Here is a 14,271-nt window from a genome sequence, read left to right as displayed (position 1 = left end):
ATTGGCCTCCACTGCCTTCTGTGGCAGAGAATTCCACAGATTCACAACTCTCTGGGTGGAAAAGTTTTTCCAACACATGGTAGGCACTTGGTTCTAGGGTACACAAAAATGCTGGAGAAACTCAGCGAGTGCTACTCATTATGTTCTACTCAGCTCATGTCAACAAGCTGGGAGGAATCTCTCCCTGCGGTGAGAGGAGGCGACCAAGGTTTTAAACCAAGTTTGGAAGAAGTCGCTGCAGCAAGAAGAAAATAACGAAAACTTTATCGGGGCAGAAAATAGTGGGAAGAGCTGGATCTCAGTCCTGCCCACCATGTCTCTGGTTGGCTGAGAGAGAGGAATCCTCCCATCGGCCGAGCCTCTGATTGTCCCAGGCCCCAGTCTGTCAAAGCCGCCTCTAGAACCTGCTCATAAATTACCGTGGGACTGAGGGGAGAGAGTGTCAGGCTGTTTCCTGCTTTAGTGTTTGTCGCCATTTTGTGGCTTAAACCATCAACTCAAGTCCAATTTTGCTTGCGAGGGGAGTCGGCGATGTGGAGTTTGGTTCGGATGGAGTTTTGAGGCTGGTCCTGGCTGTGACAGCAAGGATTAGCTTCCCAAGTGCCTGGCTTCCTCTTCTGTGTGTGTGTCTGCCTGCCCAGCCTCTCTCTCTAGTTCTGCACCCCCCTCTCTCCACTGAGGGGGCCGACAGGTGATGAGTTATCTACCACTTACCGGTCCCACCAACCCACCTTACACCCCGGGACCAGCCATTAGCATCTGCCCGCCCGCCTGTGAGACGGGGACATCCTTTACAATCCAGCTGGGTTTAACCAGAGAGTCTGTTTTACTTCCATCCAGCGGCGACAACAGCCTGGCCAGAGTCAAGGAGCTCGCCTGCTCTATCGTGGACCAGAAGGTAGGAACTAATCACACTAGCCTTGGCTCCACAGCCAGCAAACGCCACCTTTCATCAAAACATCTGCAGCAGCTGAAAGCAACTCACAGGCGAAGGACAAAATAAGTTTGCGTCCAACTTTGAGAAAACTTTTTATTTTGTCCTTTGTGACATAGTTAAGTGTTGTGTGGTCTTGCTTGGCGCTGGCTGGCGTGTTTGAAATCTGTCGCCCCGCGGTTTGGCATTTGAGGAACGATTTGGTTTGGTTTGGAGAATGTTTTCAATCTTTTCCCGTCACTCATGAGACAATCTAACCGCGGTGAGTGTGTGTGTGGTAACGAGACTGTTCACGGCCACGCCATTTGATAAAACATTTCACTTCAGACATGTAGAATCACAATGAGTTGTCCCCCTTTCCTGAAAGCAAGGGGTCTGATGCTTTATCTAGTTCATTTAGACATTTATTTTTTTGCGTGGGATCAGATAATATTCACATTTCAACGCCGCTGCACTCTTTGTGTTTTCGCGTTCGCTTGTAAGTTGAGAGTTTTCAATTCCAGTCAGTGTCGCGTTTAATCTTGTGTGTGGGAGGGAACTGTTGATGCTGGTTTACACCGAAGGTAGACACAACATGCTGGAGTAACTCAGCGGGTCAGGCAGCATGGAGTCTGACCCGAAACGTCACCCATTCCCTCTCTCCAGAGATGCTGCCTGTCCCGCTGAGTTACTCCAGCATTTTGTGTCGAACTTGGGGTTTAAACTTGAAGTGATGTGATAGGAGTAGAATGAGGCCATTCGGCCCATCAAGTCTACTCCGCCATTCAATCGTGGCTGATCTATCTCTCCCTCCTAAACCCATTCTCCTGCCTTCTCCCCATAACCCCTGACACCCGTACTGATCAAGAATCTATCTCTGCCTTAAAAATATCCACTGACTTGGCCTCCAGCCGTCTGGGAAATAATTCCACAGATTCACCACCCTCTGACTTAAGAAATTCATCCTCATCTCCTTCCTAAAGGAACGTCCTTTAATTCTGAGGCTGTGGCCTCTGGTCCTAGACTCTCCCACTAGTGGAAACATCCTCTCCACATCCACTCTATCCAGGCTTTTTGCTGTTCTGTGATATTGACGGAGAGGAAACTGGAGGTGCTACCTAAACATAGAACATAGACAATAGGTGCAGGAACAGGCCATTCGGCCCTTCGAGCCAGCACCGCCATTCAATATGATCATGGCTGATCATCCAAAATCAGTACCCCGTTCCTGCTTTCTCCCCATATCCCTTGACTCCGTTAGCCCGAAGAGCTATTGCAAGTAGATGGGGAGTGTTGTAGAGCAGAGGGATCTAGGCGCGCAGGTACACGGTTACATGAAAGTGGCGTCTCAGGTGGACAGGGTGGTCAAGAAAACTTTTGGCACTTTGGACTTCATCCATCCAAGTGTTGGGTGGTCAACTTATACTGTTGTACGAGATATCGGTGAGGTCACATGTAGAGTATTGTGTTCAGTTTTGGTCACCCATTTATAAGAAAGATTATATTAAGCTGGGAAGATTTACGAGGATGTTGCCAGGACTCGAGGGTCTGAGCTGTAGAGAGAGGTTGAGCAGTCTAGGAAGTTATTCCTTGGAGCGCAGGAGGATGAGGACCCTCAAGTTCAAGTTCAAGAGAGTTTATTGTCATGTGTCCCTGATAGGACAATTAAATTCTTGCTTTGCTTCAGCACAACAGAACATAGTAGGCATTTACTACAAAACAGATCAGTGTGTCCATATACCATAATATAAATATATACACACATGAATAAATAAAATGATGTGAGTGCAAATAACAGATAATGGGCTATTAATGTTCAGAGTTTTGTCTGAGCCAAGTTTAATAGCCTGATGGCTGTGGGGAAGTAGCTATTCCTGAACCTGGTCGTTGCAGTCTTCAGGCTCCTGTACCTTCTACCTGAAGTGTGGCCAGGATGTTGTGGGTCTTTGATGATGCTGCCAGCCTTTTTGAGGCAGCGACTGCGATAGATGTGTATAAGGTTATGACAGGACAATAGGGTAAACTCAGTATTTTACCCTGAGTTATAGGAATCAAGAAACAGCGAACAAAGTTTTAAGGGGGGGAGAGTTAATAAGAACCTGAGGGGCATTTTTTATTATTATTATTTTTTGGGTGGTATGTATATGGAATGAGCTGCCAGAGGCGACAGGCATAAAATGCTGGTGTAACTCGGATATTAACATCTTTGAAATCCATTCAACGTCAATAACACATACACTTTGTGGTCTAGTCCTCAGCAATAAACCTGCTCCCTGTGTTAATAGACAAAAATGCTGGAGAAACTCAGCTGGTGAGGCAGCATCTCTGGAGTGAAGGAATAGGTGACGTTTCGGGTCGAGACCCTTCTTCAGACCTTCTCTCCAGAGATGCTTCCTGTCCCACTGAGTTACTCCAGCATTTTGTGTCTATCTTCGATTTTAAACCAGCATCTGCAGTTCTTTCCTACACATTTTTTTGTGTGCCAGAGAGGCCCATATCTCTCTATACATCCCCTAGTGTGGTGGGATATGGGCCAAACACAGGCAGGTGGGACTAGTGTAGATGGGGCATGTTGGTCAGCATGAGCAAGATGGGCCGAAGGGCCTGTTTCCACACTGTATGACTGAGAATATCCGTTCCACCTCTTGCTCGTATTACTCTGTTCCTCTGCTCTGTCACCTGCCTTGGCACCACATAATATATTATTTTATAATACAGTGGGATAGTTTGCTGTGTTACGCCACTACAGATAAACTTGTTGATATAGTATTATTAATAATGTTGTCGCTGGGAGTTTTCATTGCATGGTTGGGTAGCAAGCCAAGATGCGCAGTTGATACAAGTAATAGGCGCACAATCTCGATCACCGTTCACACTAGTTCTATGTTTAAGAAGGAACTGCAGATGCTGGAAAATCGAAGGTAGACAAAAATGCTGGAGAAACTCAGTGGGTGCAGCAGCATCTATGGAGCGAAGGAAATAGGCAACGTTTTGGTCTAGAGAAGGGTTTCGGCCCAAAACGTTGCCTATTTCCTTCGCTCCATAGATGCTGCTGCACCCGCTGAGTTTCTCCAGCATTTTTGTCTACCCACACTAGTTCAACGCTATCCCACTTTCGTGTCTGCTCCCTACACACGTGGGGCAACTTTACATAAGCCAATTCACCTACAAACCCGCACGTCTTTGGAGTGTGGGAGGAAACCGGAGCACCTGGCGAAAACCCACGCAGGTCACGGGGAGAGTGTGCAATCTCTGTACAGACAGCACCTGTAGTCAGGATCGAACCCGGGTCTCTGGCGCTGAAGACAGCAACTCTACCACTGCACCAACGTGACGCCCTTTTGTTGCCAAGTTGGGCCTGTTGTTTTGGTTCTTGGACTTGTATTGATGAGACATGAGCTTGTGTGTGTGTGTGTGTGTGATTGTGTCAGTAGAAATGGCAAGCAAAGATCAAAGAGTGTGTGTGATTGATGCATGTGTGCCTTGGTTACCACCTGATCAATGTTTGTTAAGTAAACATGCGCAGTTGCCTGTGGTGTGCAAGTGAACCCAAGACGTTTTCACATGAGTTAGTGTCACTACAGCTTTGGCTATTTACTAGCATTAATTGGTCAGAAGAGAATCGTGTATAAAATCATGAGAGGAATAGATCGGGTAGACGCACAGAGTCTCTTGCCCAGAGTAGGTGAATCTATGACCAGAGGACATAGGTTTAAGGTGAAGGGGAAAAGATTTAATAGGAATCTGAGGGGCATATTTTTCACACAGAGGGTGGTGGGTGCATGGAACGAGCTGCCAGAGGAGGTAGTTGAGGCTGGGACTATCCCAATGTTTAAGAAACAGTTAGACAGGTACATGGATAGGACAGGTTTGGAGGGATATGGACCAAACGCGGGCTGGTGGGACTAGTGTAGTTGGGGCATGATGGCTGGTGTGGGCAAGTTGGGCCGAAGGGCCTGTTTCCACACTGTATCACTCTGTGACTCTATGAGAAGGCTAGTTCAACATTGGGTCAGTTAGTTAGTGGACTGCATGTGACCCGAAACGTCACCCATTCCTGCTCTCCAGAAATGCTGCCTGTCCCGCTGAGTTACTCCAGCATGTTGTGTCTTTGGTTTACACCAGCATCTGCAGTTCCTTCCGACACAGACTGATCTTGAATCTCGTTGAGGAAGGACAAAACGATCCCTTTGCAACTTCCATGAGGGACTGAGGACTGCATGGACGCAAGCCCTTCGGCCCATTTAGTCCATTCTGGCCATCAACCACCCATTTTTGCATTCATTCTACCCTAGCTCATTCAGGGCTTAAGAAGGGCCCCGACCCAAAATGTCACCCATTCCTTCTCTCCAGAGACGCTGCCTGTCCCGCTGAGTTACTCCAGCGTTTTGTGTTTAGCAACTGGGTGAAAGATTGGCAAGTTGAGGGGAATCGGATATTGTGGGCTGTTCCACAAAGAGCAACTTGACCTCGATGGTCATATTATTGTCACCTGTGCTGTAATGTTCCAGTGTTTCTGTAGACTGGTAGTGTAATATTGAGTCTACAAGTCCACAGCCTTTGTTCATTGTGAAACGTGTTCTTGCTCATTGATTTATGATTCTTTTAATGTGTACAACCCTAGCATGGAGATCGGAGTTAGAAATTACGCCTTGTTTGGGTTGAAGGTAGACACAAAATGCTGGAGTAACTCAGCGGGACAGGCAGCATCTCTGGAGAGAAGAAATGGGTGACGTTTCGGGTCGAGACCCTTCTTCAGACTGATGACTGATGGTGTTTGGGATAGCGGGCTTCACGCTAACTTTAAAACCCACCACCGTGCTGTCTGTGTAGTTATATCGGGAAGTTGGCACGTGGAGCATATTTAATTTATAAGAAAGAACTGCAGGTGCTGGAAAAATTGAAGGTAGACAAAAATGCTGGAGAAACTCAGCGGGTGAAGCAGCATCTATGGAGCAAAGGAAATAGGCAACGTTTCGGGTCGAGACCCTTCAGTGATGTGGGTGGGGGGGGGGCGGAAAGAAAAAATGAAGAGGCAGAGACAGTGGGCTGAGGGAGAGCTGGGAAGGGGAGGGGAAAGAGGGAGAAAGCAGGGACTACCTGAAATTAGAGAAGTCTGTGTTCATACCGTTGGGGTGCGAACTGCCCAAGTGAAATATGAGGTGCTGTTCCTCCAATTTGCGGTGGGACTCACTCTGGCCATGGAGGAGGCCCAGGACTGAAAGGTCGGATTCGGAATGGGCGGGGGAGTTGAGGTGCTGAGCCACCGGGAGATCAGGTTGATATATTTAATTGGCCTGTTGTTTCCACACACAACAGGAAACAGTGGGATTTGTAAATGGTACTCGGATGATCGAGAGATGGATGATGAAATTTTGGCCCCTCTACATCCTGGGTGACCACTGCAAACAGCGTTCACATCAGTTCCATGTTATCCCACTTTCCAATCTGCTCGCTACACACTAGGGACAATTTACAGAAGCCAATTAACCTACAAACCCCGCACATCTTTGGTTTTCCACTTGGTTACGAGGAGAGCTCCGAGCACCACACACACAGTGTTCACCAGAGGTCAGGATCGAACCAGGGTCTTTGGTGCTGTGAGGCAGCAGCTCTACCCGCTGCGCCACTGTGCCGCCCATTAATCTTGCCCCATTATCAGATCTGTGCTTATTTGAGCTCTTGTTCCTCTTTTAAAAGGTTTAGGAAACTGCTAACCATAGGTGGGTGGGTTTTCCCCAGGCAATGGTTTGGGACTGAACTAGTTACCCCTGGGCATTGGGTGCTGAAGCCTCTGAGACGGGTTGGACCTTATTCAATGGTCTTGAGCGCCCTGGAGCGGAAAAGACTACAAAAAGTAGTAAACACTGTCCAGTCCATCATCGGCTCTGACCTCCCTTCCATCGAGGGGATCTATCGCAGTCGCTGCCTCAAAAAGGCTGGCAGTATCATCAAGGACCCACACCATCCTGGCCACACACTCATCTCCCTGCTACCTTCAGGTAGAAGGTACAGGAACCTGAAGACTGCAATGTCCAGGTTCAGGTACTTCCCCACAGCCATTAGGCTATTAACCTCTTTAAGAAGGAACTGCAGATGCTGGAAAATCTAAGGTAGACAAAGGTAGTCTGAAGAAGGGTTTTGGCCCGAAACGTTGCCTATTTCCTTCGCTCCATAGATGCTGCCGCACCCGCTGAGTTTCTCCAGCACTTTTGCCTACCCAGGCTATTAAATTCAACTAAAACAAATCTCAGAACACTAATAGACCATTATCTGTTTATTTGCACTTTATCAGTTTATTTATTCATGTGTGTATACATTTATATAATGGTATATGGATACACTGATCTGTTCTGTATTCATGCCTACTATGTTCTGTTGTGCTGAAGCAAAGCAAGAATTTCATTGTCCTATCTGGGACATATGACAATAAACTCTCTTGACTTGACTCATTCCTTGTGGACGGGATGTGAGTCCTTTCCGTTCACAGGCTGTAAAAGAGCGTTGCATGTTTAACTTCAAGTACAGAAGGAACTTTGCTTAATGTTTAACCTGCAGCTCTGAATGCAAAATTTGTTTTGCACGTTCCTTCACCCCGCCCCAAATCTTGCACCAGTTTTAGCTCAACCTTTTATTAGGGCGGTACGGTGATGCAGCGGGTAGAGCTGCTGCCTCACCGCGCCAGAGACCCGGGTTCGATCCTGACCTCTGGTGAACACTGTGTGACCCCTCAGATTCCTATTAAATAGTTTCCCCTTCACCTTAACCCTATGTCCTCTGGTCCTCAATTCGCCTACTCTGGGCAAGAGACTGTGTATCTTCCCGATCGGGTTTTGGCCCGAAACGTTGCCTATTTCCTTCGCTCCATAGATGCTGCTGCACCCGCTGAGTTTCTCTAGCATTTTTGTGTACCTTTGATTTTCCAGCATCTGCAGTTCTTCTGAAACATTTTATCTACCCGATCTATTCTTCTCATGATTTTATTAGAGTTGCTGCCTCACAGCGCCAGAGACCCAGGTTCAATCCTGACTACGGGTGCTGTCTGTACGGAGTTTGCACGTTCTCCCCGTGACCTGCGTGGGTTTTTTCCGGGTGCTCTGGTTTCCTCCCACACTCCAAAGACGTGCAGGTTTCCAGGTTAATTGGCTTCTGTAAATTGCCCCTCATGTGTGTGGGATGGAGTTGGTGTAAGGGGATCGCTGGTCAGCAAGGACTCGGTTGGCTGAAGGGCCTGTTTCTGCATTGTACCTCTAAACCATTGCTGTAGAAGGGAACACTTGATGCTGGTTTAAACTGAAGATAGACACAAGATGCTGGAGTAACTCAGTGGGACAGGCAGCATCTCTGGGTAGAATGAATGGGAGACGTTTCGGGTTGAGACCCTGCTTCAGACCTGAAGATAGAAGGTTTCATGGCCATTCCTTCTATCACCCATTCCTTCTATCCAGAGATGCTGCCTGTCCTTTGCTTCTGGGGATACCATGCAGAATGAACTGTACCTGATGTGTCACATAGGTCAGATGGACAAGGGGTCAGATATCCTACTTTGAAGAATGTTGATGGACCAGGTGAATCTTTGAGAGTTTCTACCTTCATGGATATTGTTAATGAGACCAACTCTTTTACAATTGAAGTTGAAATTCTCAGTTGTGGAGGTGAGATTGGCATCTGGAGGTCAGGTTGCTAGTTTGGTAACGTATCCAAAACACAAACATATCCTTGGGTTACTTGGCTTTTATTGTGGGTCAGTATCGGAAAGTGATTCATTGAAGTACTTCAGAAGGATTCATTGTTCAAACCACACTATTAACACAGGGAGTTGGTTTATTGCTGAGGACTAGACCACAAAGTGTATTTGTTATTGACTTTGAATGGATGTCAAATACTTTAATCATGTTTTTGTTTTGAAGTAGCAATTAAACATTTTCCAACGGGCAAACAAATTAGCAGAAAGGAAAAGATTTATGAATGTTTTGGACATGGATTTATTTCGGAATAACTAGAATACATGCTGGAACTCATGCCTCATTTGGAGTATTGTGAGCAATTCTGGGCCCCATATCTGAGGAAGGATGTGCTGGCTCTGGAAAGGGTCCAGAGGAGGTTTACAAGAATGATCACAGGAATGAGTGGGTTAAGGATGAGCGTTTGACGGCACTGGGTCAGTACTCGCTGGATGTTTAAGAAAGAACTGCAGATGCTGGAAAAATCAAAGGTAGACAAAAATGCTGGAGAAACTCAGCAGGTGAGGCAGCATCTATGGAGCGAAGGAATAGGTGACGTTTGGGGTCGAGACCCGAAACGTCGCCTATTCCTTCGCTCCATAGATACTGCCTCACTTGTTGAGTTTCTCCAGCATTTTTGTCTACCAGCTTTTTGTATCTACCTCTGATTTCTGTGGAATTCTCTGTCACAGAAGGTAGTTGAGGCCACACAGTTCATTGGCTATATTTAAGAGGGAGTTAGATGTGGCCCTTGTGGCTAAAGGGATCAGGGGGTATGGAGAGAAGGCAGGGATGGGATCTGAGTTGGATGGTCAGCCATGATCATATTGAATGGCGGTGCAGGTTCGAAGGGCCGAATGGCCTCTTCCTGCACCTATTGTCTATGTTTCTATTTAAACCAGCATCTGCAGTTCTTTCCTACATGGTGTTTGTGTTAAACCCTGACTCGCACAGCTGAGTAATGTCTGCTGGCTTTGAACTTTCTCGTGGGCAAGGGGAAGTGGTGCATGTGTTTGGGGAGTTCACCGCACCAAGGTTTGTTTATGATATTCTGCATTCCAAAATGCAGACGTTAGACTTCACTGAAGGCTGTTTACTTCAGACAGGGGAGAGTGTTCACAGTGGAACAAGGACAGTCTGAATACATCACCACAAAGGGAATTTTTTAGCTTTACAAATCCATGTTATTTTTGTCCAGACAGACACAAAAGGCTGGAGTAACTCAGCGGGACAGGCAGCATTTCTGGAGAGAAGAAATCGCCAAATTTTGGTCGCCAAATTATAGGAAAGATGTCAACAAAATGGAGAGAGTACAGAGGAGATTTACTAGAATGTTGCCTGGGTTTCAGCAACTAAGTTACAGAGATAGGTTGAACAAGTTAGGTCTTTATTCTTAGGAGCGCAGAAGGTTAAGGGGGGACATGATAGAGGTCTTTAAAATGATGAGAGGGATAGACAGAGTTGACGTGGAAAAGCTTTTTCCATTGAGAGTAGGGAAGATTCAAACAAGAGGACATGCTTTGAGAATTAAGGAACAGAAGTTTAGGGGTAACATGAGGGGTAACATCTTTACTCAGAGAGTGGTAGCTGTGTGGAATGAGCTTCCAGTGGAAGTGGTGGAGGCTGGTTCGATTTTATCATTTAAAAATAAATTGGATGGGTATATGGACGGGAAAGGAATGGAGGGTTATGGTCTGAGTGCAGGTAGATGGGACTAGGGGAGAGTAAGTGTTCGAACGGACTAGAAGGGCCGAGATGGTCTGTTTCCGTGCTGTAATTGTTATATGGTTATATGAATGGGTGAAGTTTCAGGTCGAGCCCTTTCTTCAAACTCTTTATTTTTATTTAGTTTAGAGATACAGCGCGATATACATCTTGTCCGCACTGACCAGCGATCCCCGCAAATTAACAATATCTTACACACACGAGGGCCAATTATTCCAAGCCAATTAACCTACAAACCTGTATGTTTTACATATATTTGTGCTCGTTCTCCTGTCTATCTCTCGTTCCCCTCTCCCCTGACTCTCAGTCTGAAGAAGGGTCTCCCGAAACATCACCCACTCCTTTTCTCCAGAGATGCTGCCTGTCCCGCTGAGCTACTCCAGCAGGTGAGTTTAGAAGAATGAGGGGGGACCTCATTGAAACGTACAGAATAATGAAAGGCCTGGATAGAGTGGATGTGGAGAGGATGTTTCCACTAGTGGGAGAGCCTAGGACCAGAGGGCACAGCCTCGGAATAAAAGGACGTACCTTTCGGAAGGGGATGAGGAGGGATTTCTTTAGTCAGAGGGTGGTGAATCTGTGGAATTCATTGCCACAGACGGCGGTGGAGGCCGTCATTGGGTATTTTTATAGTGGTGATTGATAAATACTTGATTAGTGAGGATTTCCTTTCTAATGGTATGTCCTTTTCTTCTGAGGCTGTGACCTCTAGTCCTAGACTCTCCCACTAGTGAAAACATCCTCTCCACATCCACTCTATCCAGGCCTTTCACTATTCGGTAAGTTTCAATGGGGTGATGTCGCATTTCAAGCATACCTCTTGGGCAGAGGAGTTTTTAGCATGTCATGCTGGGTCTTGAACCTGTGACCTTCCAACCTAGAAGAGGGAACTCTACTTGCACTTTGCAACATCCGGAGTGGGATGTGAAAGGTGATATGTAAATGTCAGATTCAGATTCAGATTCAGATTCAATTTTAATTGTCATTGTCAGTGTACAATACAGAGACAACAAAATACATTTAGCATCTCCCTGGAAGAGCGACACAGCAAATGATTTGAATAAATAATAATAAGTGTCCGGGGGGGGGGAGGTGATTGGCAGTCACCGAGGTACGTTGTTGAGTAGAGTGACAGCCGCCGGGAAGAAGCTGTTCCTGGATCTGCTGGTTCGGCAACGGAGAGACCTGTAGCGCCTCCCGGATGGTAGGAGGGTAAACAGTCCATGGTTGGGGTGAGAGCAGTCCTTGGCGATGCTGAGCGCCCTCCGCAGACAACGCTTGCTTTGGACAGACTCAGTGGAGGGGAGCGAGGAACCGGTGATGCGTTGAGCAATTTTCACCACCCTCTGCAATGCCTTCCGGTCGGAGACAGAGCAGTTGCCATACCATACTGTGATGCAGTTGGTAAGGATGCTCTCGATGGTGCAGCGGTAGAAGTTCACCAGGATCTGAGGAGACAGATGGACCTTCTTCAGTCTCCTCAGGAAGAAGAGACGCTGGTGAGCCTTCTTGATCAGAGTTGAGGTATTGTGGGTCCAAGAGAGGTCATCGGAGATGTTGACTCCCAGGAACCTGAAGCTAGAAACACGTTCCACCTCCGTCCCGTTAATGTGGATGGGGGTGTGCGTGCCGCCCCTGGACTTCCTGAAATGTAGCAGCTTTGTGATGGAGGCGGGTGAGAAGCATTGGAGGGGACTTCAGCTGATGTTGGGGCAGCGTGGATAGGAAGTTATTCTGATCACCCTGAGATGACCACTGTATTCTGCAAAAGAGTGCTGGAGTAACTCAGCGGGTCAGGCAGCATCTGTGGAGAACATGGATAGGTGACGTTTCACAGAGTGCTGGAGTAACTCAGCGGGTCAGGCAGCATCTGTGGAGAACATGGATAGGTGACGTTTCACAGAGTGCTGGAGTAACTCAGCGGGTCAGGCAGCATCTGTGGAGAACATGGATAGGTGACGTTTCACAGAGTGCTGGAGTAACTCAGCGGGTCAGGCAGCATCTGTTGAGAACATGGATAGGTGACCTTTTGGGTCGAGACACTTCAGACTGAAGATGAGTCTCTCGATCTGAAATATCACCCATCCATTTTCTCCAGAGATGCTGCCCGACTCATAAGTTCCAGGAGCAGAATCAGGCCATTCGGCCCATCAAGTCTATTCCACCCTTTAATAATGGCAGATCCATCTTTCTCTCTCAACCCCATTCTCCTGCCTTCACCCCATAACTCCTGACACCTGTACTAATCAATCCGTTGAGTTACTCCAGCATTTTGTCTATCTTTGGTGTGAACCAGCACCTGCAGTTCCTTTCTATTGACCACAGCTCTGCAGTTCCAAAGATGCACTTTCACATCCACTCCTGACACACTAGCGGGCCATCTACAGAAGCCAATTAACCTGCAAACTTGCACGTCTTTGGAAAGTGGGAGGAAATTCACATGGTCACAGGGAGAATGAGTCCAGAACCAGGGTCACACAGTTTAAGAATAAGGGAACAAAGAATAAGGGGAGGTACACAAAATTGCTGGGGAAACTCAGCGGGTGCAGCAGCATCTATGGAGCGAAGGAAATAGGCGACGTTTCGGGCCGAAACCCTTCTTCAGACTAAGGGGAGTTCCTTTCTAATGACTACAGCTCTTCCAAGATGTACAGATTAATCGGCTTGGTATAAGTGTAATTTGTCCCTAGTGTGTGTAGGATAGTGTTAGTGAGCGGGGATCGCTGGTCGGTGCAGACTCGGTGGGCCGAAGGGCCTGTTTCCACGCTGTATCTCTAAACTAAAGATGGACACAAAGAGCTGGAGTAACTCAGCGGGGGGGGACAGGCAGCGTCTCTGGAGAGAAGGTTTGGGTGATGTTTCAGGTCGAGACCCTTCTTCAGTTATTTCTTTCCTTTCCCACCAGAGATGCAGTCTGACCTTCTGAGTCGCTCCAGCTTTTTGTGTCTATCTTCAACCAAAGCATGGGAATGTTTGGATTTTATCCAGAATCCTGGCGGTGTTTGTAACTGCAGTCTTGTTCCATTTCCTAATAAGTCCATCTGACCGTTTGATAACTGTGTTGTGAACATTCCCGGAGGGTTTCAGTGGCAGCTTGGAGAGGGGGTGAGGACATGATTTAGCTTTGTATTAAACTGTGGTCTAACTGGAGAAGGCATGAAAGTGTTTTATTGTCATTTGTCCCAGATAGAACAATGAAATTCTTACTTACGACAGCACAACAGAATATGTAAAGATAGTACAGCGGAAACAATATAATAAACAGGGAATAAAGTTTATTGTGTGTGCGTGTGTGTGTATATACTCGTGAATGTATGTGTGGGAAGGAACTGCAGATGCTGGTTCACATCGAAGATAGGCACAAAATGCTGGAGTAACTCAGCGGGACAGGCAGCATCTCTGGGGAGAAAGAACGGGTGACGTTTCGGGTCGAGACCCCTCTTCAGTGGTGTCGGGGGAGAGGGAGATGCATAGGTAAGGAGGTGCAGGGTGTGAAAATGGGACAGAGGGAATGGAGTTCAAGGAAAGTGGAGAATAGATCGTTGGCTGGGAGAAGATGACAAAGCAAATAGATAAAATGTAGTTGGAGACAGGAAGACTGGAGGGAGAATTGGGGAGGGGATGGAGAGAGAGGGGGAAAGCAAGGGTTACTTGATGGCAGAGAAATCAATATTCATAAGCTGCCCAAGTGAAATATGAGATGCTGTTCCTCCAATTCACATACACGTGTACGTGTGCGTGTGCGTGCGTGCGCGTGTGCGTGTGCATGTGTGTGTGCGTGCGTGCGTGCGTGCGCGTGTGTGTGTGTGTGTGTGTGTGTGTGTGAAGAGATTGCTCTTATGGATTTTGTACACATCTATAAGATCACTATGAACACTTCAACTCCCCCTCCCATTCCCACACTGACCT

The 14,271-nt window shown here is 47.1% G+C and overlaps 1 protein-coding gene across 1 annotated transcript in view; it reads left to right on the top strand.

Moving 5' to 3' along the window:
- Window positions 1–416: 416 nt before the first annotated feature.
- Window positions 417–14,271, top strand: part of LOC116967657 (serine/threonine-protein kinase D1-like) — a 29,133-nt gene continuing 15,278 nt past the window's right edge. Inside the window, exon 1 of the mRNA XM_033014238.1 lies at window positions 417–898. Within this exon, the coding sequence (XP_032870129.1) occupies window positions 695–898 (204 nt within the window). The 5' untranslated portion in view covers window positions 417–694. The remainder of the gene's footprint in view (window positions 899–14,271) is intronic.

The sequence above is a fragment of the Amblyraja radiata genome, chromosome 41, assembly GCF_010909765.2.
Source record: "Amblyraja radiata isolate CabotCenter1 chromosome 41, sAmbRad1.1.pri, whole genome shotgun sequence".
Lineage (NCBI taxonomy): Eukaryota > Metazoa > Chordata > Chondrichthyes > Rajiformes > Rajidae > Amblyraja > Amblyraja radiata.
The sequence above is the reverse complement of the archived record's forward strand: the minus strand, read 5'-3'. Positions and strand labels throughout refer to the sequence as shown.